Source organism: Panthera pardus, unplaced genomic scaffold, assembly GCF_024362965.1.
Source record: "Panthera pardus isolate Hobbes unplaced genomic scaffold, ASM2436296v1 HiC_scaffold_22, whole genome shotgun sequence".
NCBI lineage: Eukaryota > Metazoa > Chordata > Mammalia > Carnivora > Felidae > Panthera > Panthera pardus.
This window is the reverse complement of record NW_026526788.1, coordinates 59,312,179-59,335,007: the sequence shown is the minus strand read 5'-3', so window position 1 is coordinate 59,335,007 and position 22,829 is coordinate 59,312,179. Positions and strand designations below refer to the sequence as shown.

Below are 22,829 nucleotides of genomic sequence, written 5' to 3'. Positions count from 1 at the left end.
AAAATACAACGGTTTTTGGAATAGGATCTTAAGAAGCCAACTCAACTTTCCAGAAGAAATTCAACTCTTTCCAAATGCTTGTTAATGCATGTTAAATGCAGCAAGAAATAATCCTATGAGGCGGCAGTACAGGCCTCTCTTAGCTGCAGTGAATGAAGTAAATGACTTGTAACTTCTGGAAGTCTTGGTTATCTGCAGGTAAAACTTTAATAACCCTTGGAGCATCAAGGGACTAAAGACATTTCTCTCTGGAATACTTGGGTAATTGTTTTCTTAATTTATCCAGGAGAACCTTAGTTTGGATGCAGCATCTGTTTTTTTAGCAGAGGTGATCAAAATAACTTGTTCAGATTCACATAAGTTCAGAGTAAATTTCAAAATGCAGTTGTTATATAAAGTGAACAGTTTTTTTCTAAAATGAAACTTTGGCCCTTCCACTTTTTAATGACAATAAAACTCCAGGTCAATGACTAAGACTAAATGTTAAAGATCAGGACCGCTTTGTACAGATGGATAAATACATTTTCTACAGCTTTCAAAAGTGGTTTTCATAAGCACCATGACCACAAGTGCCACACTGAAGCTAGTTCAAATGTCATTGTGAAGAAATTTATGTTTCTGTAATGGAATATCACAAAAAATGATACCATAATTTGGCACTGATTCTATCCTAGCTCTACCATTTACTCAATGTGTGATCTTGGATTAATTACTTAACCTATCTGTGCCTCAATTTCATCATCTATAAAAGGGTGATTCTTACAGTAATCACCTAGAGGTGAGGTTAATGTTAGGATTAAAAATAAAATAATACAATGTAAAGACATTTAGAAGAGTACCTGGCACAGAGTAAGGGTATTAGCTGTAATCATGCTTTTAACTAGAGAGAACTGTAATAAACTTAGTTGCTGATTGTAATTAGCTTAATGCTTTATTAAATACAAGCTTCTTTGCTTTTATAACAATTTTATGTCTAGAAATATTCACTTTCACACGAGATTTTAAACTCTGAAGGATAGAGATGATGACATAAGCACTTTATGTCTATGTAACAGCAGCTCAAAAATATTTGGTAAACTGAATTTTTAATCCAAACTTCTAGCAAGAGCAGATATTGCTTTTTGGGATTATAGCAGTAAAGCATATATGGAGTCCCCTTCTCTCACTAAACAAGGATGCTACTATCACTACATTGATGCTTTGTCCGTAAGTACTCTAACTTGGCAATCTTTAATCCATTGTTTTCTAAGATTTGTTTCGAAGTTTTCGTGTAATTATGTAAAAATCTAAAGATCATAGTAAAACTTAAGTTCCAAAAGGAGTTATGATTGACACTAGGTTGATGTTTCCATTAAATTTAACAGTTGGAGAGAAAGAAAAGAGCAAAAGGAAGACTTCTAAATATGTTTTACAATATGGAAAAAAAGGCATGTGCACTGATTTTTTTATTTCATTTTCAATCTTTCAGAGCAGTTGCCAAAACATTCCTGTAACACTCCAATTTAGTGAGGAAAGAACAATAAGGAAATTATTAGCATGGTAACAAGACTCTCAATGCATTACTCCAATTTCTAAAATCCACCTTGTTTCTATCAAAGAGCTAACATCCTGTGTACAGAGTACATTTTGCCTCCTTCAGACTTTTAAAAAATTTTTTTTGTTTAACGTTTATTCATTTTTGAGAGAGAGAGAGCAAGCAAGTAGGGGAGGGGCAGGGAGAGAGGGAGACACAGAATCCTAAGCAAGATCCAGGCTCTGAGCTGTCAGCACAGAGCCTGACGCAGGGCTCGAACCCACGAACCGTGAGATCATGACCTGAGCCGAAGTCAGATGCTCAACCAACTGAGCCACCCAGGCACCCCGCTTCCTTCAGACTTTATACTTTGTGTTAGTGATAAGCAAAGGCAGAGCTAGAGCTAAAACCAGAATGAAATTCTGTTACCAGCACTCACTCTCCTCTCTCTCAAAAACTGGCAGAAAAACTATCACCATTTGATTCTGTTTGAAGTTTATTTATACTTCCCTCACAGGGGCACTATTTTTATGGGATTTCATGGGCCAGACAGAGACTGTAGATTTTGGTATTTCTGAGGAAAGATTTAATTTTGAGGATCACGAAAACTACCCCCCCCCCTCCCCCGAATAGGACAAACTTCCACCAGGGATTTTGAGTGTGTATTTGTTGGGGATAGAGGTGGCAGATGAAAACAAAATCAGGAAGAAATGATAATCAAGAAGACAGTTACTTCCACAATGTTTATGCAGTTGATTTAGAAAGAAATCATATTCTTTCTCTGCAGAACTTGGCTTTTCTTAAAGTATGAAATGGTGTCTATAAAGTTATTTCCTGGTTTACTACTCCACCTTTTTTTTTTTTTTTAAAGCTTTTTAAAGAAAAATTGTTTATTCATCTTTGAAAGAGAGCAAGAGAGAGCAAGCGTGAGCAGGGGGAGGGGAAAAGAGAGGGGAGAACAGAGGGTCTGAAGCAGGCTCTGTGCTAACAGCGGCGAGCTCAATGTGGGGCTTGAACTCATGAACCACGAGATCATGACCTGAGCCAAAGTCGGACAGACGCTCAACCGAAATGAGCCAAGCAGGGGCCCCACTACCCTACCTTTTAACTTCACCTGGCTGTGATGTAAACTCACCTAGAACACTATAAAAATGAAACTCAAGGGTGCCAACTTTTTCTCATGAAATTTTTCTGTGTATCAAATGTTCTGAAATTTACATTAGTTTTATTTTCTGTTTAAGGAATACATACCCAACTCTGATACCCTGGAAATAAAACATTATGAAAAGTTTTCTTGTAGTTGACAGACATATAAACTGCCCCACAGCAAAGCATGATGACCCAGCCCTATCACTAATTACCTATGTGATTGTGGGCAAGTTTCTACGTCATTGGACCATATCTGTAAAATGAGTAGGTGGACAGAATAATCTGAGGCTCAGTCTGGCTTTTGTATTTTGAGTCCATATGATTCAGCTCCATGGTAAATTAAAATAGAGCTGAGTAGGGGTGCCTGGGTGGCTCAGTCGGTTAAGCGTCCGACTTCAGCTCAGGTCATGATCTCACACTTCGTGAGTTCAAGCCCCGCATCGGGCTCTGTGCTGACAGCTCAGAGCCTGGAGCCTGTTTCGGATTCTGTGTCTCCCTCTCTCTCTGACCCTCCCCCCATTCATGCTCTGTCTCTCTCTGTCTCAAAAATAAATAAATGTTAAAAAAATTAAAAAAAAAATAGAGCTGAGTAAATAAATTTAAAAATAAAGATTCATCCTTCATATTTTCTTACTAAAAAATTAACATGTTAGAATTTAAGTATGTCCCTCAAGTGAAAAGAGAAATATTTTTGGGGTGCCAGGGTGGCTCAATTGATTAAACCTCCGACTCCTGATATTGGCTCAGGTAGTGATCTCTCTCTCAGTTGTGAGATCAAGTCCCGTGACAGTCTCCATGCTGAGCTCCATGCTGAGCGTGGAGTCTATTTGGGATTCTCTCTAACCTCCCCCCAATCTCTGCCCCTCCCGCACTTGCATGTGTGTGCACGTTCTCTCTCTCTTTCTCTCTCTCTCTCTTTCAATAAACATTTAAAAAGAGAAAAAAAATATTTTTCATATTATTTGGATAAGCAATATATTCCAGAATCTTAAGAACAAGTCAACCTTTTCTAAAATGAACAAATTTTTTATTTTATTTATTAGTTTATTTTAAAAAGATTGAATTTTCTTTTTTACATTTACTTGAGAGAAAGGGAGAGAGAGAAGGAGAGACAGAATCCCAAGCAGGCCCTGCACTGTCGACAAGCTCGACATGGGGCTTGAACCCACACACCCTGAGATCATGACCTGAGCCGAAAACAAGAGTTGGATATTTAACTGACTAAGCCACCCAGGCACCTCTAAAAATACTGAATGTTTAATGCAAAGAAATGTTACCATTTTGAGTGACAGGTACACAGGTATTATTATTCTCTCACTTTTCTACAGGCTAAAATATTCCATAATTAAGAAATTAACACTTTAGGGGCATCTGGGAGTCTTAGTCAGTTAAGTGGCCGACTTTAGCTCAGGTCATGATCTCACAGTTCGTGAGTTTGAGCTCCGCCTTGGGCTCTGTGCTGACAGCTCAGAGCCTGGAGCCTGCTTCAGATTCTGTGTCTCCCTTTCTCTCTGCCCCTTCCCTGCTCGCGCTCTCTCTCTCTCTCTCTCTCTCTCTCAAAAATAAACAAACATTAAAAAAAAAAGGGAAATTAACCCTTTAAAAGTGATAAACTTTCTCAGGGCTGACACTAAGTAGGAAGACTTAATAATGTCATATTGAAGTTTATTAACTCATTTCTTTCACGTTTAGTCTCATTTCCTCCATCTACCCCTCTGTCCATAGTTCCCAGTATCTAAGATAATGTTTTCTAGAAAAATGTCAATAAATGAATGTATCTCTCTACTAAAAATCCCTCCGTGTGTTGGCAAAAAATTCTATCAGTTTAATACACCAACTTGTCTTATTTAGGGCCAATTCAAAATAGTAGGACTACATGAAGAGTCTGCAAATAGATATGAAAAACCTACTGGGATGTCTCAGCACAGTGCCCGCTTCAGATCCTCTGTCCTCCTCTCTCACTGCTCCTTCCCCACTGGTGTTCTCTCTCTCAAAAATAAATAAGTGCTGGGTCAACTGATTATCACCTAACAACAAAAAACAACAACAACTCTTCACCTATACCTAATACCAAAACACACAAAAAATCAAGTGGACTGTACTCCAAATGTAAAAGGTCAAACCATTCAAATTTTAGAAGAAAACAGAATATCTTCATGACACTGGGGTAGGCACAGATTTAAGTAGAATGTAAAATACTAACTATATGTGGCAAAGATTGATATATTGGACTATACTAAAATTAAGAACCTGGGTTTCTCAGTAGACATCATTAACAAAAAGTGCAAAAGCAAGGCACGGAATAGGAGAAAATATCTGCAACACATATATCATATCAAACAAAGGACTTTGTATCCAGAATTTACATAGAACCCTTATAAATCATTAAGAAAAATACATAAAACCACATAGAAAACTGGGCAAAAGGACCCGAACAGGCATATCACATCGAAACGGTCAATGTATAAAAACATAGTCAATTTTAACTTTTAAGGGAAACTTAAATTAAAAAACACAATGTGACAGTGTGCATATATTTAACACTACTGGACTGTACACTTAGAAATGAAATCACAAAAAAACCCACAACAATGTAATGTGATTCTCCTCCTCACCATCAGAACGCTCAATGAAAAAGCCAAAAAATCAAGTGTTGGGTAACAATGGAACTTTCACTCACACACTGGCAGGAGTATAAATTGGTACTACCAGTTTGGAAATCCCAATTCCCTTCCTAGATACATACCCAATAGGATACATGTATTCATTGTATGTACTTACCGACAGATATATACAATTTTTCTGTAGTTATCAAAATCTGAAAGCACCCAAATGTTCATCTATAGCAAAATGGATAGATCGGTATAATGAAATACTACACATCAATGAAAATTTAAAAATTTACAACTATATGCAATGTGACTCTCAAAAACATTATGTTGAGTGAAATAAGTCAGACAGTAAAGAGTATGTATCATGTGATTTCATTTATATGAAGAAAAACAGGCAAAACTAATGACTGATGTTAGAAGTAAGGATAATGTTACCCTTGGGAGGGGAGTGACAAAGAGGACAGGAATGGGTTTCTGCTAATGTTCTTTTTCTTTCCGTTCTTTTTCAACAAAACAAAACAAAACAGAAAACGAAAAAAAATTCAGTGGTGAGTATTCAGGTGTGTTTTCACTTTGTGAAAATTCACTGAGCCAAATTCAGGGTCTCCTGAAAACTGTATTAGAAGGAGATGATTAGATTTATAGAAAGAGGAATGAGGGTGACTAAAGTCCTGTTTGATTATACTTAGACAGTCCTCACCCATATTTTCTGATATACAGGAAACTAAAGGAAACAGGGAGTTCTAATAAAGATCTAAATTTTTGCCACGTAACATCCTTAGCCTCCTATCTTTACTTGCGACCCCATGGCCACATACAGACAATTGTTCCCATATGCCACTACTCTGAACAAGGTTAGAGCTCCCTCTAGCACTTTTAACTAAGGAAACACCACAGGCCCTTCCAGAGCTGACACAGTTTGGCGCTGCCCATGGTTAAATGCAATATGGCGATTTTTATTTTTAATTTGCTTTAATTGTTGCTATGATATGAATAATTAATAGGCTGCCGAAGCCAGTTTTGTAAAGTTCACAATACAGAAAGCCAGGAGAGAAATATCTACTTAGAAAGGAGGCTTAAAAATGGTTATAACTGCTATAATATTAGGGAATTCAGAATATTTATTCATGATTTGTGGAAACATTATGTCTTACCAACAAAGAAACACGCTACCAAGCACTTGCTACTAAAAAATTCTTCTGGTCTTCATCTATTTTTCTCTGCATAACTGTTTTATCTATAGTACCATATAAGCAAAGTAGGTCAGTGTTAGGAGAACCTTGCTCTTCAATGGAGAAGAGAAAGGTTTGGCTGTAAACACTTAACCTAGCTCCATCTATGCTAAAGCAAGTATTTATTAGCATTAAATAACCCCCTGGACAATAGAGACCCATTCCAATTGAAGCTTGTACTCTTTTCCCAATGCTAGTAAGCTTCCTTCTTTACTGACAGACACCTTAACCACTAGAAATTATGGTATCAATGCTTCCACTTAACAATGTCTACTTCGTGTTTAAATATTGCCGGAAAGTATAATTTAGGTATGTTGTAACCCTATGCAGTCCAAACAGAATTTGAGCAGGCTCTAAAAGTTCAATGATTATGATACATACAACCATCTAGGAATGCAGCCAGAAATGAAAGAGACTTCATTTTTCATTATTGGATTTCAAATCTTCCCCACCCTGAAAGCAACAGTGCTTTTCAACACTCTTTAAAATAGAATTCAACACTTGTTAAAATATAAATACAAAACCAGCTAATAAATAAGTTTATTGAATCAAGAAGGGAGAATGAAAGAATGAAAAGGAAGAGAACGTAAAGAGTCACATCAAAAGTAAACTCATTTTAGTGAAGACTGTTGTGTTCTTTGTTACTCTGTATTCTAAAATTAACAAAAAAAATTTTTTAATTATGATATGAAACAAACATTTCCTTATCAACTTTTTTTTTCTTTTTTACGCATATAGATCCCTCAAGAAGTATGTCCATAATTAAGGGAGACTTAAGCCATTTCCAAGGGGAATTTTTACCATTTTGTTTTTTAGCATTCTAAATAAAAATTAATAGAAGTCAGTAGGATATCCTCTCTCATGCTCTGGTTACATACAAGCACCTTTCTCCCAGTGACAGCCCGCTATGGACATCAGTTGTGGATCTTTCTTGCACAGACCGCAAAGCCATGGTGCCATGTCACCAACTAGTTTGGTTTTGCATCGTGTCTGCTGGTCACATCAACACGGCCACATTCATTCCAAGGGCAGCTCCAACTAGGGGTGAAATATTGTCTGAAAACAGTTATTCATTAACCTACTGTGAGCCTCAGTCATGACTTGTGTTTTTCTTAAAACAGGATTCACTACTGCTTCTCATTCAATTCTCCCCCTATCTGTTGGGAGCCATATATCATCAACTAGGACCAGAATGGCAGATCTAAATTAACACGACAGAAAACTATTTGATGCTGCCTCTTGGTTTCTCCTCTTCACCCTCTTCTGTGGCATCCAAATGCTTCAGAACCCTGGCATTAATTAAGCAACAGTTTTATTACACATAATCAAAGTCTGCAAAGAAAAGCCTAACAGACAGCAAGAGGACATTACAAGGTTCAATTAACAGTTTTACTTTTTTGTGGTTGCTAATTGAGGTATTTTTAATTTTTAGCATCTCACATGGAATGCTGAAAAGGAAAATACCGTAAGTGCGAGTGAAGATTACAAACCTAAAATGTATTACTGTATCATAATTTTATACAACCAATTTGCATCCTTCTGTGTTTTCCAAATCCTGGCTACTTGATGGTAAATTCTTAACATCTAATAGGCACCATAGAGAACTTTTTAGGTAACCTCCCTACTGCACCCTTACTTCCATGTACTAAAACTCACCATCCACCCTTATTTTGATGTACTAAAATTCACAAACGACAGTAATTGAAAGTACATGGCTATGGGGCCAGTCTGGGTTCAAATTCCAGTTCTGCAACATAACTTGGGCAAGGTGCTTGATCTGAGTAGTAATGTATTTGTATGTAAAATGGGGTTGTGTGCTTAATGAGACTGTTGTGAGGATTTAAGTGAGAGTGTAGTACCCGTAACACAGTGTCTGACCCACTGTAAACATTCAATGAAAGTAATGGTGCAAAAGGCTATCATATATGATAACAATATTAATATATTTTTTTTTATTTATTAAAAAAATTTTTTTAATGTTTATTTATTTTTGAGCAAAAGGGTAGACAGAGCGTAAGTGGGGGAGAGGCAGAGAGAGAGGGAAACACAGAGTCCAAAGCAAGCTCCAGGCTCCAGGCTCTGAGCTGTCAGCACAGAGCCCGACACAGGGTTCGAACCCACAAACCGCGAGATCATGACTTGAGGGGAAGTCAGACACTTAACCAACTGAGCCACCCAGGCGCCCCAACAATCTTAATATTTTAAAGAACGTATTTCACAATTTATTTTTTTTAGAAGTCAATTAGACTCAACAAATATAATCTGAGAATCTACCTTTTGCCAAGTGAAAATTAGTTCCATTCAAACTCTACAATGAAGGCAATTTACTTCTGCATACCATTTGCCTTACAAAAATAACCTGTATTACACATTTTCAATTGAGGGAAAGCACGGAGTAAAAATCTAAGGCTCAAACTTTTGAAGTTTCAAGAGCACTAAATAATAGTATTACTTGGCAGTCAACAACCTAAAGAGTTGACAAAAACATTAGTTTAAAAAAGCTCTCACTTAGGGGAACGTGGGCGGCTTAGTCAGTTAAGCGTCTGACTTCAGCTCAGGTCATGATCTCATGGTTCGTGAGTTCAAGCCCAGCGTCAGGCTCTGTGCCAACAGCTCAGAGCCTGGAGCCTACTTCAAATTGTGTGTCTCCCTCTCGCTGTGCCTCCCCTGCACACTCTGTTGCTCTCTCTCTCTCAAAAATAAATAAATATTAAAAAAAAAAAAAAAGCTCTTAGGATTTACCCTTATTGCATGTTCTCATGTTAAAATGTTGAGACAATGGCTATTAGTGTTCCAGTCTAGACTACTCAAGTTTACATTACTCAGTAGCCAAACCTTTCAAAAGCATCCTCTATTCACAAAACTGCACATGAAATCTACTGGGATTTAGATACATGTAGTGCCTACACCTACTCCTTAATGTTCATAACTGATATCTAAAAGATAGCTGTATTTCCTGGACTTAATTTCAGAACCCACTACTTTTCCTTAAATATTGCCCAGAGAAAAAGTTAAAAGAAACTCTTCCAACCTATCGATTTTAAAGTCTTAAAAAATGACAATACATGAATGTGACAAAAAATACGTAAAGTAAGATTCAAGGAAACGGTTTTTTTTTTTTTAAGTTCCCTAATTAAACTATCAGGTTGTAAGTGTTCCAATCACAAGAATAACAGAAAATACACAAACTGTAAAAGAACCTCACACATAGATGTAAATAAAGCCACTCTTTAGGTTGCCCATTAATCCACAAGTGGCATATTCATCTTATTTACAGTATTATACCCCCTGCCATGATATTCCATTACAGAGTCACGCTACACACTCCATAGTTAACACTGTAGGAACCATCTCTGTTTAAACCTGGTTTTCTCTGTATATTTCCCTTTTGGTTGGCTCTTAGGTTTTAAAAAAAAAAAAATCTTTACAATTAAATTTCTTATGCTATTAGATATTCCAAGAAAATGTGTATAAAGTATACACATCTTATACATGTGTATAAAGATGTGATGTCTGTCCTATAAAATGTAATTACATTTAGTTCATTCTTCCAGAAATATTTCAACATTCCTGTTTGTCATGGTCTCTGTGCTCCATGTGCGCAAGTACTTACGTATTCTTGTAAGTCTGAGCATGAAATTTATGTCAACCGTAACTATCAAACACTTCTTTCTATTAGAGAATATGCAGGGAGATTTTATTTGTGTGCACATGCTAATAGCCATGTTTGCTTGCTTTTTCTTTTTTTTTTTTTAACATTTATTTTGAGAGAGAGCGTGTGCACGCAAGCAGGGGAGAGGCAGAAAGAGAGGGAGACAGAGAATCCCAAACAGGCTCCGTGCTGTCAGCACAGAACCTGATGTGGGGCTTGATGTCATGAATAGTGAGATCATGGCCTGAGCAGAAATCAAGAGTTGGACGCTTAACCAACTGAGTCAGCCAGGTGCCCCTGTTTGCTTTTTGTTTTCATTTGCTTTCAATAAACCTGTTTCTTTTTAATAAATCACTCCTCTCCCAAGTTTCCTCTCTCCTCTCTGAAACAGGACTTTAATGTCCAGCTATTAATTCTGATATCCTCACCATGTCTTTGCAATCACCAAATTATCCAGAAGCACGTAAACCATATAAAAATATTTACTGAAATGTAATCAGAGCCAGGGTTTTGAAGCCATAAGGGACATTTTTTTTAACTGCCAAAATTAATTACCAAGCTGAATCAGGAAAAATAAATTTTTGGTATAAAAGGACTGCCAATACATACTTACAATGTAAATCCTGACACAGAAAGTAGGATGAGATCTGTATTCCAAAACAACTTTTTTTTTTTTAACGTTCATTTATTTTTGAGAGAGAGAGAGCGAGAGAGAGCGTGCGCATGCACACACACAAGCACGCGTGAACGGGGGAGGGGCAGGGAGAGAGGGAGACACGGAATCCGAAGCAGGCTCCAGGCTCTGAGCTGTCAGCACAGAGCCCGACGCGGGGCTCAAACTCATGAACTGAGAGATCATGACCTGAGCCTAAGTCGAACACTTATCTGACTGAGCCACCCCAGCGCCCCTCAAAACAACTTCTAAAACAATAAGGTGTGAGTGACCACACTGAACCGGCTGTATTGGACTCATACTGTCCCTCTCATTTAACGTGTAGAACTATGAATGGAACATGGAGCCATGAGGTCATCTTAGATACGTTAAAGACCTTTGTTTACAAGGCAAGTGATTATTATTGAGTAAGCATTTAAAATTACATAGTAGAATTATTGACTAAGTAGCCCAGAATAGAGATAGTTAAGTCTTCTGAATATCGTACTTGGCTCAGGTCAGTCAGAACAACGTATTTTACAAGCAGTAAAGGAGGCAGGGGAGATGAAGAAATAACATTTGCTAGCTGTCAAAAGTGTTACAGGAATCAAATGGCGAAAAGCTATAGGTGGTTTGTAGTGTGAGGCCAATTGTAATGGTAGGAGAGATACAGAGGGCCTCCAAATATTATTTGAAAGGCAACAAACCTGGTCTAGTATAGAAATGACTCTGAAGTCAGGGAGATCTGAGTTGAAAACTTGACCCTACAACTTAAAGATGTGAAAACCTGGGAAAAGACTTAACTTCTCTAAGTTTCAGGTTCCTTATCTATAAAATAGGGGTTATATATCCATCGTATCAGGTTCACGTAAGGACTGAAATAGGTAACACAGCTAGCACTATAGTGCCTAAACATAGGGCTTAGTAAATATTAACATACCCTCTCTCCTCCTCAAACTTTTGGGTAGCAAAATACAAAGCTGAAAGAAAAAAAAAGACAAACGTCTTCCATCCTGAAGGTACATGAGAAAAAATGGGACATTTTCCAATTCTTTAAATAGGAACATATCCCAAAACCAAAAAGCAGGTGGATGGAGAACTTAGAAAGGATCATAATAGCCTCAGAGATTCAGCTGATTCCACACACGAGAACTCCAAAAGACTAGACTAATGAAAAATTCTCTACAGTGAACCCGACTGATGAGACTTGGAATTAGTAGAATTTAAGGTGACTTGGTAATTCTAGCTCTGTTAGGAAACTAAAAAGGAGTTTCTTGGTCATTCAGCCAGTTAGACATTTCTGTAATTACTAACATAAAAAAATATGCCCTCGTCTATTTTAACACTAATCTTGAGTAGCAAATCTTACTGGAAAAGAACTCTAACAAGAACAAATATTGGCAAGGTCACTAGGTCAGATGGAAATCCAGAATCATAGGAAAAAAGGAGAAAAATACCAATTTTATTTGGTAGAAAGTTGGTATAGAGTAGAATAGTCATTTAAATTCATAGCTCATTTGCCTTACAAGCTGGAGTCATGAAACAAGAATAAGATTTTACATGTATGGATCCTGAGCTCATGGGTACTGAAAGGTTCAAAAGAAGAGCTCAGGTTTCACAAGCTTTGTAAGTGATCTATTTACACCATATGACTAAGAACATATCCTTGGACAACTTATGAGCCCAGGCTTCTGAAACTGCCAAATTAGGAGAAAGGAGAATAAACAGCCACAAAAATCCATAAAAGCGGTAAGTAAAAAATTTTTCTTCAGATTAAGGAATATAGAAAAATATCATGCAAAATTCTAACAAGTGGGCTTTAAAATATTAATATGCACAGTAGCACCATTCTCTTAAAGAGTGTGTTGGGGGTAGGGGAAGTCCTAGAAACTATTTTGTATTAAGTCACTGATCCTAAAATACTGAATAAGAGTATTTTCAGGAAAAGTGATCAATCAAAAAACAAAAACAAAAACAAAAATAAGGTTTCTGACAGAATTCCAAAAGCTATACTAAAGATTTGGGGGGGTGGGGGTGGGGAGAGGACTAGGGAGATGGGTAGTGAAGTGCCTTTATTCTATGGGTTTTACATAGGGCTATAATATCAGGGACTTACATTCTGTAAATACCTTAAGGTTGCAAGGCTAGAATCTCCATTAGTTATACAAATTATGAAGAAAGTCCTATTAACTATGATGATAAAAGATATTACACCTAACCTCAATATTTCATACAACAGGCTCTTTATTGTTAATTCTGTACTCAGAAGGGTGCCTGATAACTGGCTTTTATGTATTAGTACTTTATTTTAAAGTTTATTTATTTCTTTTGTGAGAGAGAGAGACAGAGAGAGAGAGAGAACACGAGCAGGGGAAGGGCACAGAGAGATGGAAAGAGAGAATCCTAGGCAGGCTCCGCACTGTCAGTGTGGAGCCTGAACTCATGAACTGCGAGATCATGACCTGAGCCGAAAACAAGAGTTGGATGCTTAACCGACTGAGCCACCCAGGTGCCCCATATGTACTAGTACTTTAAATAAATGTCTAAGTCACTTAATTGTTAATATAAAAAAAAAAACAAATTTATTTTATATATGCTTGGAAGATAACTGGATTCATTTACATAGCTTACATTATATTTCTGCTTTCACTGTAAGCAACTAAAAGCATAAGGATTAAAATACTAAAAACCTCATACCTTCCCCAAAGTTAAAGCCTGTCAAAATAGGCCTAGAAAACAGGCATTGATTTGGCAGAGAAAATCTGGCTCATTAATATCTTCCATGGCTTTATACCACATTTTCCAATATTACAGCGATAATTAACAAGGTTTCAATTTTAGTATAACTGAGCTTTAAATGGATGAATCAGCCTTTAGTCTGTTGCTACATAGATTTCACCCTCTCTTCCTCCTATAAATACCATACTTTATTGATATTCAATTCTTAATTATATAAATTGAAATAACACCCTCAACACTGATAAGTCAACAGCACGGTGGGGGGCGGGGTGGGAGGGGACACAGTGATTTTCCTAATAAACAGAATCAGGAAAGGGACACAATTTAAATATGCCATAGCTTCCTGCCTGGACTTTGCTCCTCTTTCAAACAACTCAAAGTGACAAAAGTTTTCCAGACCAGAAAACTCTGATGCTACTTGCAAGAAAAACTCTACATATTGGAGGGGCTGAATGGTGGGAGGTCGACAAAGCAGACCTTTTAAAATGTAAATTCTTTGCTTACTTAATTTAAAAAAAAAAAAATCAAAAGTTAAAACCCAATATGCAATGCCAAAGACAGTATACTGGTAATCAAAATCCTAAATGACCCCTGAAAGAATTACAGCCTATAGATGACAAACACATCAACTATATTTATGATATTACTTTGGAAAGTAGGCAGTATTTGTTGAAGTCTGTAAACAAGCTCCAGAATGGAAACACGATGCCTATATACAGCAAGAGAAGTATGATATAAAACCCACTGATTTTTCTTTTTATTCTTTCCCCTTTCAGGAATTGTGCCTGGCATTGTGCAGCTGTGGTGCTGCCTTCTTCACTCCCTGCGTTTCCAATCTTGCTAATTAAAAGGTTGATCACAGAACAATGCTCTTCTCATTAATTTCAGTGTTCCGATTGGGCAGGATCCCTGCTTACCCCACCTGATCTTTTCACACTACTGAAGTTAATGTGACAAGAGCCCGAAGATGGATTACCTGCTGCCATATTGCCCATCGCCTCCAATCAGGAGCTATCTGTGTAAACTGATTGTTCTAATTTGCTCTCATTATTTTTACAATATCAGGAGAAAATAACGCACACAGCTCACTGTCAAAGCCATGAAAATCAGCCATTAGTTAAACCCAGACACTGAGTGGCTTTATTAGAGGCACTGCAGTTTATTGATGTAGCTCCAGTCAAACAAGGCAGCATTTGCTTCAGTGGAAGGAAATGTTTATACTGAAAGTAAATATTTATTGTAATAATACCCACAGCAACATGGTATTTTGAATAATCCTGTTCTTATTTCAGAAGCTTTGTTTTGACACAAATTAACAACAATGAAGAGTTGGGTTGGCATAAGAAAGCAGGTAACATTTAATACAGACTCAGTAGCATGAAAATCTGTCTATTAACTCAGATCTATGAGCACTCCTCACCTCCTATACCTTGTATAAATAAACTTGATTCTGTGACTACCAACCCTAATCAATCAATAAATAATGGAGGTTCTACTCTGCTCCACACAACAAATATTTTTCCCAAACAGAAATGTTATGACTTAGGAATCAAAATTATTTCTATAATGATCATACAGGTACAGTTTTAAATAAGAATAACTGCATTTTTGTACAATGTAAGCATTCAACAAGAAAGATTCCTAATCCTAGCATCATAGACATTCACAATATATTGCAGAATAGAAAATAAGCAATGCAGTAAAGCCAGCTAAGCAAACAAGCTGGGTTTTAAACCCTTCAGTAAGAGATGGTTTCTTAAACCGGAAGGCAGAACTCTACAGAAAGGTTTGATATTCAATGAGATGAGATCTTTAAAAGATTTATTTTGGGCACAAAGGAAATATATTTTCCTGTTGTAAAGAAAATGATAAACTCTAGAAGAAAAGATTTAAACTTGGCATTTTTAGTCTCGCCTGGCTATGAACAATTTTGTAAAAATGTTAACTAAATGGTGCCTGAACAGCATTTGGGGGGCCGGTAAAGGCGGGTATAAATAATAGAAACTGACGCCTTTTAAATAAAGGAATTTAGTCCATACACTCTTCCCCCTCCCCCACTTTAGTACTGAAGGAAACATGGCTTCCTCCTGTTTTCTTTCTACACTAAGATTCCTAGGTAATGTGAAGGCAAGAGTATGCCCTTCTTGCTGCTCCCCTTTTAATGGCCACTTTTCTTTCTCTAAGAAACGTGTGCCATGCTTTTCTCCTTAAAATTCCTGCACTAAAAGACTGCACCATACTGCACTCCGCAAAACGTGCTGATGGCGCCAATTACAAGCCCCCAGCCGAACGCTCCAGCCCCCACCATTCGGGCAGATTTATGCGGACTCTTGCCGACGTTATTACAAGTCAGAGTTTATTGGGAAATTGTTACATTATGCGGAGTGTCTAACAAATTGCTTATGCTGCTATAATTGGATTACAACAGCCGCTTGCTCCCACCGGTAAGATTAGGCAAGTAGGACTCCTGCCGATCTCTGAGCGTTAGCAGTAATTTTATTTGCCTTGCCTCTCTCTTTCCTAACAACATGCCTCTCTCCCTGCCAGCTGTCTGCTGAAAAGGCACAGGCTTGTTCCTTGGCCCTAACAATGCAATTACAGCCCCGCAGATCGCACTGTTTGTGCATTAAGTACAGAGCCAAAACGAGGCGAATTGATCGTTTGACTTTTGGAGAAGCCATGTGATCTCTCGGTGCGGGTGATCCGACATGCATCAGCAGGCAATACTGCAGTCAGTTCTTGATGAAGAACTTTCTTCCTTCACCCCTCTCTCTCCCAACCTTTCCTTTTTCACTGAGGAAAACACTGACTGGGCTCATCTCCTGCTAATCTAGACCGATCCACAAAGACAGGCTTAATCTTATTAGCTCCCTGGCTAGACAGAAATGTGAATAGGTTCTAGCATCTTGAAGTGCCTCGGTCAGATCTAGTGGTTCCCAACAGTTGAACCAATGCTGCTATCTTTAAAAAAAAAAAAAAAAAAAAAAAAAAAAAAAAGGTTCATAAAGAGTTCACTAAGGAAAATAAGTTTACACAAACAACGTAGTTCAAAAGAACCACACAAAGTTTTGGGTTCTGGCCAATAAAACTGCCTTGGAAAGGCTTTGAAGCTCTATCTTCAAGGGCCCATCAAGAATCAGCACTGAAACCCATGTCTGCCTTTCTCTGCAGATCTGCTCTGCTGGAAGATGCTGGTGTCCAACATGTAGAATCAACACAGCTGACTTTAGGCTTCTAACAGCCAGTCTGATATCCACTCAAGGCAAAGTTTTACACATACTCTGTTGACAGCTTTCTGCTTCTTGTTTCTATCTCCTGTATGTTTAGCAATGAGTACAGTTAGTAAGGAGACTATATAGGCAGTTCTCTCATTCAAGGGCATAGTTCAAGATTCTCAATGGGGTCTGGACTTTTTTTTGTTTTCCTTTTGAAATTAATGCTCTTGAAATGGTTAAATATGACTTTTACTTTTATCGAATTAATATAGACCAGGATTCCTGTTTACAGTTTCCTCTCCAATGGCATATGCTACTTAAGGTTCCTGAAGATGATTATACAACAAATGCAGCTGATCCATTTTGGTGTCCCTCGTCAGTACTCCTAAATATCATGTACATCTAGAAGGTGTATTCTTGCATCTTTAATCTGACAAACACACAAACTCTTGTCTATAATAATGGTCCTTGATTCTATTATTCTATTATTACCTGAAAGCGAGCTGGGAAATGTCACTTTACTAGTATTTCTCAGAACCTCTCTATAACTCCCATTCACACTCATTAAAATCATATGAACATCTGTAAAATGAAAGAAAAAAAATAGTACTTCTGAACTTTATTCCTGCCTTTTTGAAACGGCAATATGCCTAATGTGTAACACATTAACATGCCGGAGTTTTTCCAACCTTATTGGCCTCAATGATATGGTTCCATGTTAATATATTCTCCACAAAGCTAATGTTTAGACCCGACAGAGAGGCCTGTGCAAAGAATGGACCATCTGACATGCTACTTGTGGAACAGTATGTTAAAGAAGCCTGTTAACATGTAGTTTAAAACTCAAAAGAAACTCTGAACAGCTGAAATGCCTTATAAATAGCGCAGACCCAGAGGAAGTGCAAACGTCTGCATTGTGAATTGTAGATCTTAATTACCGACAATGGCTGGTACAGCAAGTAGCACGGAAAAAAAGTGAAACAGTTGCACTGTTCATGGTTGGCAATAATTCTTCAGGAAAATATTTACTATCAATCAGTTATGAGAAAAGGGACTCTGTGCTCGTAAAACAGCACGTTGCTTCTCATACCAGGACCATTTTGCTTCAGCATAATCTGAATTTAAACAGCTTGTTTCCTGCGGATATAATTTTGGAAATAAATAAAACAAGTCTTCTATCAAAATCTGGAGTGAGTGGAAAGGAACATCACATTTTTCTGTCTCAGTCAGTTGCAAACAGATTATTAGTCTCAAGTAAAAAACAGTAACAACAAACAACTACAATACAGAACATCTACAAAGGACTACTGAAAAGGTTTATTTTCCAAACATAAAGAGGCATAACTTCTCCCACCTGGGCAGGTATGTCGGTAGCTGTGTTCAAACAACTCAATTTTAATTCTGTGCATGCATGTATGTGTAAAAAGTAAATTAGGAAAACCCTGAACCCAAAATTTTCAGTAATATTTAAATATAAAGTCACCAACAAGATAACATAAAAAAGTAATGCTCTTCATTTTTCTAGTTAGCTTTCTTTACCAATTAAAAAACATCATGAAGGTTGACAATTAGGTACAATGTAATTATTGATTTTAAAGACTAAGCTGGCAGTCAATAATGACTGTCCATTTAAAGCTACAATAAATACAGAGCTCGTCATGTTCCAAACAAATCTCATGAACTACAGACCTATAATTAGAAAGAAAAGAAGGCTTTGGAAGAAAATAAAAGATATTTCAATGCCTCCAAATGTTACTTAGACCAGGTTATACTGATAAAATGACCCCATTTTTATTTTTAAATCTTTTCCTAGGTCTCATTCTTCAAGTTAGAGATTCAGATTATTATTAACCTAGAGTGGCCGTAGTTTTTCTTACCACTTTGTTTTCTTGTATTCTAAAGAGGACGAATGGGCCCGTTTTCATAGACCTATTATAAAACATTTATTGTAAGCTATTTCTGCCAAAGAAGAGTCACATACTATGTACTACAGGGTCTGAACTTAACAACTTTGCTGTTTTTCAGGGAATAACTGGTATTGATGTCTTCTCTAAAACTCATATAAACAATATTCAATAATAGTAACTACTATTTTCACCCAAATCAAAGTCACTCATCAGAATTAGCTGCTTTGCGCTAGAGGAAAAAATGGTTGACAGCACTATATTATAGGTGCTCTCACATGGAGATGGTTGGACATTCAAGGCCACTCGGGAGTACGGTCTGAATCAACAACGGACACCTGTACAAAGTTAAAAACCACTGCAGCCATATCAAATGTAGCAGATGAAACTACTCAGTTAAGGGCTAAAGGTGAAGAGCAGGAAACAGGACAAGCTTGTAGACCTACAAAAATAATGGCAAGTCATTACCTTTCACAGGTCAAGCAATAAATGAGGCCAACAGAAACAGCACAGAATCATGAGGTACACATAACATATGTAAATAGAAAAGGGAAAACTCTTACGGAAGGGAAATAGAAAAGGAAAACTCATGTTACTGGTACCTACTGGAGGCTGTTACAAGAAAGACATAATTTTAGCTACGTGTTTTTATTTGCCATTGATCAACTAATTATTTGGCTCAAATCTGAAGCAATGAACCAGAAGCCAGGATGTGGGCCAACAAAAGGAACCAGAAAGTTAGGTAGGTTCCAACAGGAAATGATAGAAATCATTATTAAATTAGGGTATTTAAGGAGACGATGAAAGGATCTAAGTGTCAGAATAATGTTAAAATAAGCAAGAGTGGGATGAGAGGGTCACCATCTGGGAGCAAAGGAAACAGACAGATGAGCAGCAATGAGCAAACTTATTTCCTCACCCAAGAGCACAGAAGAAATTATGCCATTGTGCCAGATGCCAGAAGATTTCTAACCATGCACCACTGAAGTACAGGGTGGGAGAAAAACAAAACAAAACACATCATACAGACACACACCAACATGACTATATAGCTTAGAAATCCTGGCTTACAAAGTATGGAGAAACAAAAGGAACAGATGCTCACTTGGCCAGCTCTCAATGAAACTCATTAAAATTGTCACCCTGTCCTTGGATCGGTGCTCATGCTAAGATTTTACCTTGTTTAGCCAGAAGTCACCCACTTGTGATGAAACTGAGCAATGTGGCCAAAAAGGAGGAAGATTATTTTTAGAGGCCCAAATAATTGGTCCCCCATTTCAATGTACAAATGCCAGACACAAAATAGGGTCAATTAGCACTTGTTAGTTGTGACTAAATGGCTGAAAAAATAAATACATGTAATTTATTATTTTCATATTTTACAGCAAGTTACTAGACACTCTAATTTAGGAGACACTTAACCAACTTTTTAAACTATAATTTTAAATAAATTCTGACACTTATTATATGGATCATTTCTAATGGTTATAGTTAGTATGATTTCAGTTGATTAAGTAGGTCCAGTGACTATGTTTTAAGAAAGAAAATAAAAATAATAAAAAATATTGCTGTCCTTTGATTTTTTAGTAAAGGATGGAGACTACCTGATTACCAGGTCTGGCTCTAATAATAATAGCAAGTAACTGAAAGCCTTAGTATAATAAGATAGACTAAACTAAAGTAGTTAAAGTTGGAAATGTTGTAACAGTGACAAATCCCTGAATAGCTATTAAAACAATAATTTTGCATATATGCAAAGTAAAAGTCTAGAAACCGAGCCCATACTGGAATTTTACTTAGTCCTGGAATAATCAAAATGGCTGATATCGAAATTTAGGTCAAAGTTCCTAACTAATTAGAGATACTTGAAAGATTTGAGCCATAGTTAATGTAATTATTAGATCATAAGATCTCTAATGTGTGATTAATTTTATCTCTGTAGATATACATACATTTTGTGCACGAGAAAAGGTAGAGCATATGCACGATAAAACATACTTGTACACTCAGATCAAAATCACCAAAAGCAATATTTCTATCTTTAGCCATTCAATAAATAATAATAGTATTATAATAACTGGATTTTCTATAGTGTATCTCACAATCCTTGCAATGGATACCCTATACTTAATTACATTTAAAACCCATGAACAACCTTATGAAAGTAATTGTATATTTTCTTTCATGAATCTTATTTATTTGTAATAATCCATAACTAGTGTCAAGTAACAAATGTGAATTCGACTGAAGTGTGACCAGAATGCATAATCAAAAGATTCTTTTGCAACTGAAAAGATGGAGACTCCAACTTGCAATCTGCTTTGGATAAAATGATGTCTCCTGTATTTTTTTTTAAATATAAAATCTTGTGATGATCTTTAATAACAATATGATATAAAGATGTTTACAGATAAAGCACTGTTAAGATGCGGTATAATGCATATTGATGAGTAATATTACTTACTTTGGCCACACAATTTTCAGTCTTCATAGCAGTGCTTGCTAGACATACTGTTTCTTGGTTTAAGCAGAGTCTGGCACAGCTGTTGTAAGTCTGTAATGAGAATTTTTTGGAAACAGGTTTAAATATTAAAATGCTGTCATATACAGTTTTCAAATTTTGTTCCATTTCTCAAAATCAACGTACAGATAGACCTATGTATAAATTCCAGATTTATGCGAACTGGAAACAAGGTAGACAACAGGAAGCAAAGAAAGTGAGAGCCCACAAGAGCCAATGATGAACTCATGAACAAGTATGTAAGCAGCAGTGATCTGCTGGAAGGTGATAGAGCTATTCAAAAATGTGCAAAGAACTTAAACAGACATTTCTCTGAAGAAATACAAATGGCCAACAAGCACATCAGCTCAGAAATGAAACCACAATGAGATACCACTTCATACCCACTAAGATGGTTACTATTAAAAAACAGAAAACAGGGGCGCCTGGGTGGCTCAGTCAGTTAAGCGGCCGACTTCAGCTCAGGTCGTGATCTCGCGGTCCGTGAGTTCGAGCCCCGCGTCGGGCTCTGTGCTGACAGCTCAGAGCCTGGAGCCTGTTTCAGATTCTGTGTCTCCCTCTCTCTGACCCTCCCCCGTTCATGCTCTGTCTCTCCCTGTCTCAAAAATAAATAAAACGTTAAAAAAATTAAAAACAAAAACAGAAAACAGTAAGTGTTGGCAAGGATGTGGAACAATTGGAACCACTGAGCACTGCCGGTGGGAATGTAAAAGGCTACAGCTGCTGTGGATGACAGCATGGTAATGGTTCCTCAAAAAATTAAAATTAGAATTACCATATGATCCAACAATGCCACTTCTGGATGTATACCCAAAAGAATTGAAAGCAGTCTTAAAAAGATATTTCTACATCCATGTTCATAGCAGCATTATTCACATGGAAGCAACCCAAATATCCACTAACAGATGAAGGGACAAGCAAAATGTGGCATGTACATCAATGGAATAGTATTCAGCCGTAAAAAGGAAGGACATTCTGGGGCACCTGGGTGGCTCAGTGGGTTAGTCACTGGACACTTGATCTTGGCTCAAGTCATGATTTCATGGTTCATGAGATCGAGCTCTGCGTCCAGCTCTGTGCTGACAGCACGGATCCTGCCTGGGAGTCTCTCTCTTCCTCTCTCTCTGCCCCTCACCTGCTCTCTCACTCTCTGTCTCGCTCTCTCTCAAAACAAATAAATAAACATTAAAAGAAAGTTAAAAAAAAAAAAAAAAGGAAGAACATTCTGACATATAGGACAATATGGATGAACCTTGAGGACATTATGGTAGGTGGAATAAGCTAGTTATAAAAAGATAAATACTGATAAGTGGTTGCCAGAGGCTGGTATAGAGTTTCAGTTTTACAAGATGAAAAGAATTATGGGGATGGATGGTGGTGACAATTACATAATAATGTAAATATATTTAATCCACTGAACCGTACATTTAAAAATGATTAAGAGGTTGTTATGTTACATGGATTTTACCACAATCTGAAAAAATGGTAAGCAAACATTATTAATAACTGGCCAATATAGTAAAACAATGTTTTCTTGTAGTCTAAGTTTTAATTGATGGTACAAATCATGGTTCTCAAACTTTAGCATGCATCAGAGTCATCTGGAGGGCTTGTTAAAACACAGATTGTTAGGTCCCATC

The 22,829-nt window shown here is 37.1% G+C and overlaps 1 protein-coding gene across 6 annotated transcripts in view; it reads right to left on the bottom strand.

Annotated features, from left to right (window-relative positions):
• BTRC (beta-transducin repeat containing E3 ubiquitin protein ligase) overlaps positions 1-22,829 on the bottom strand; it is a 183,115-nt gene that overhangs the window by 46,326 nt on the left and 113,960 nt on the right. For all 6 annotated transcript variants that reach the window (XM_019459202.2, XM_019459199.2, XM_019459198.2 and 3 more), the window contains one exon: positions 21,133-21,222. In XM_019459202.2, the coding sequence (XP_019314747.1) occupies positions 21,133-21,222 (90 nt within the window). The remainder of the gene's footprint in view (positions 1-21,132; positions 21,223-22,829) is intronic.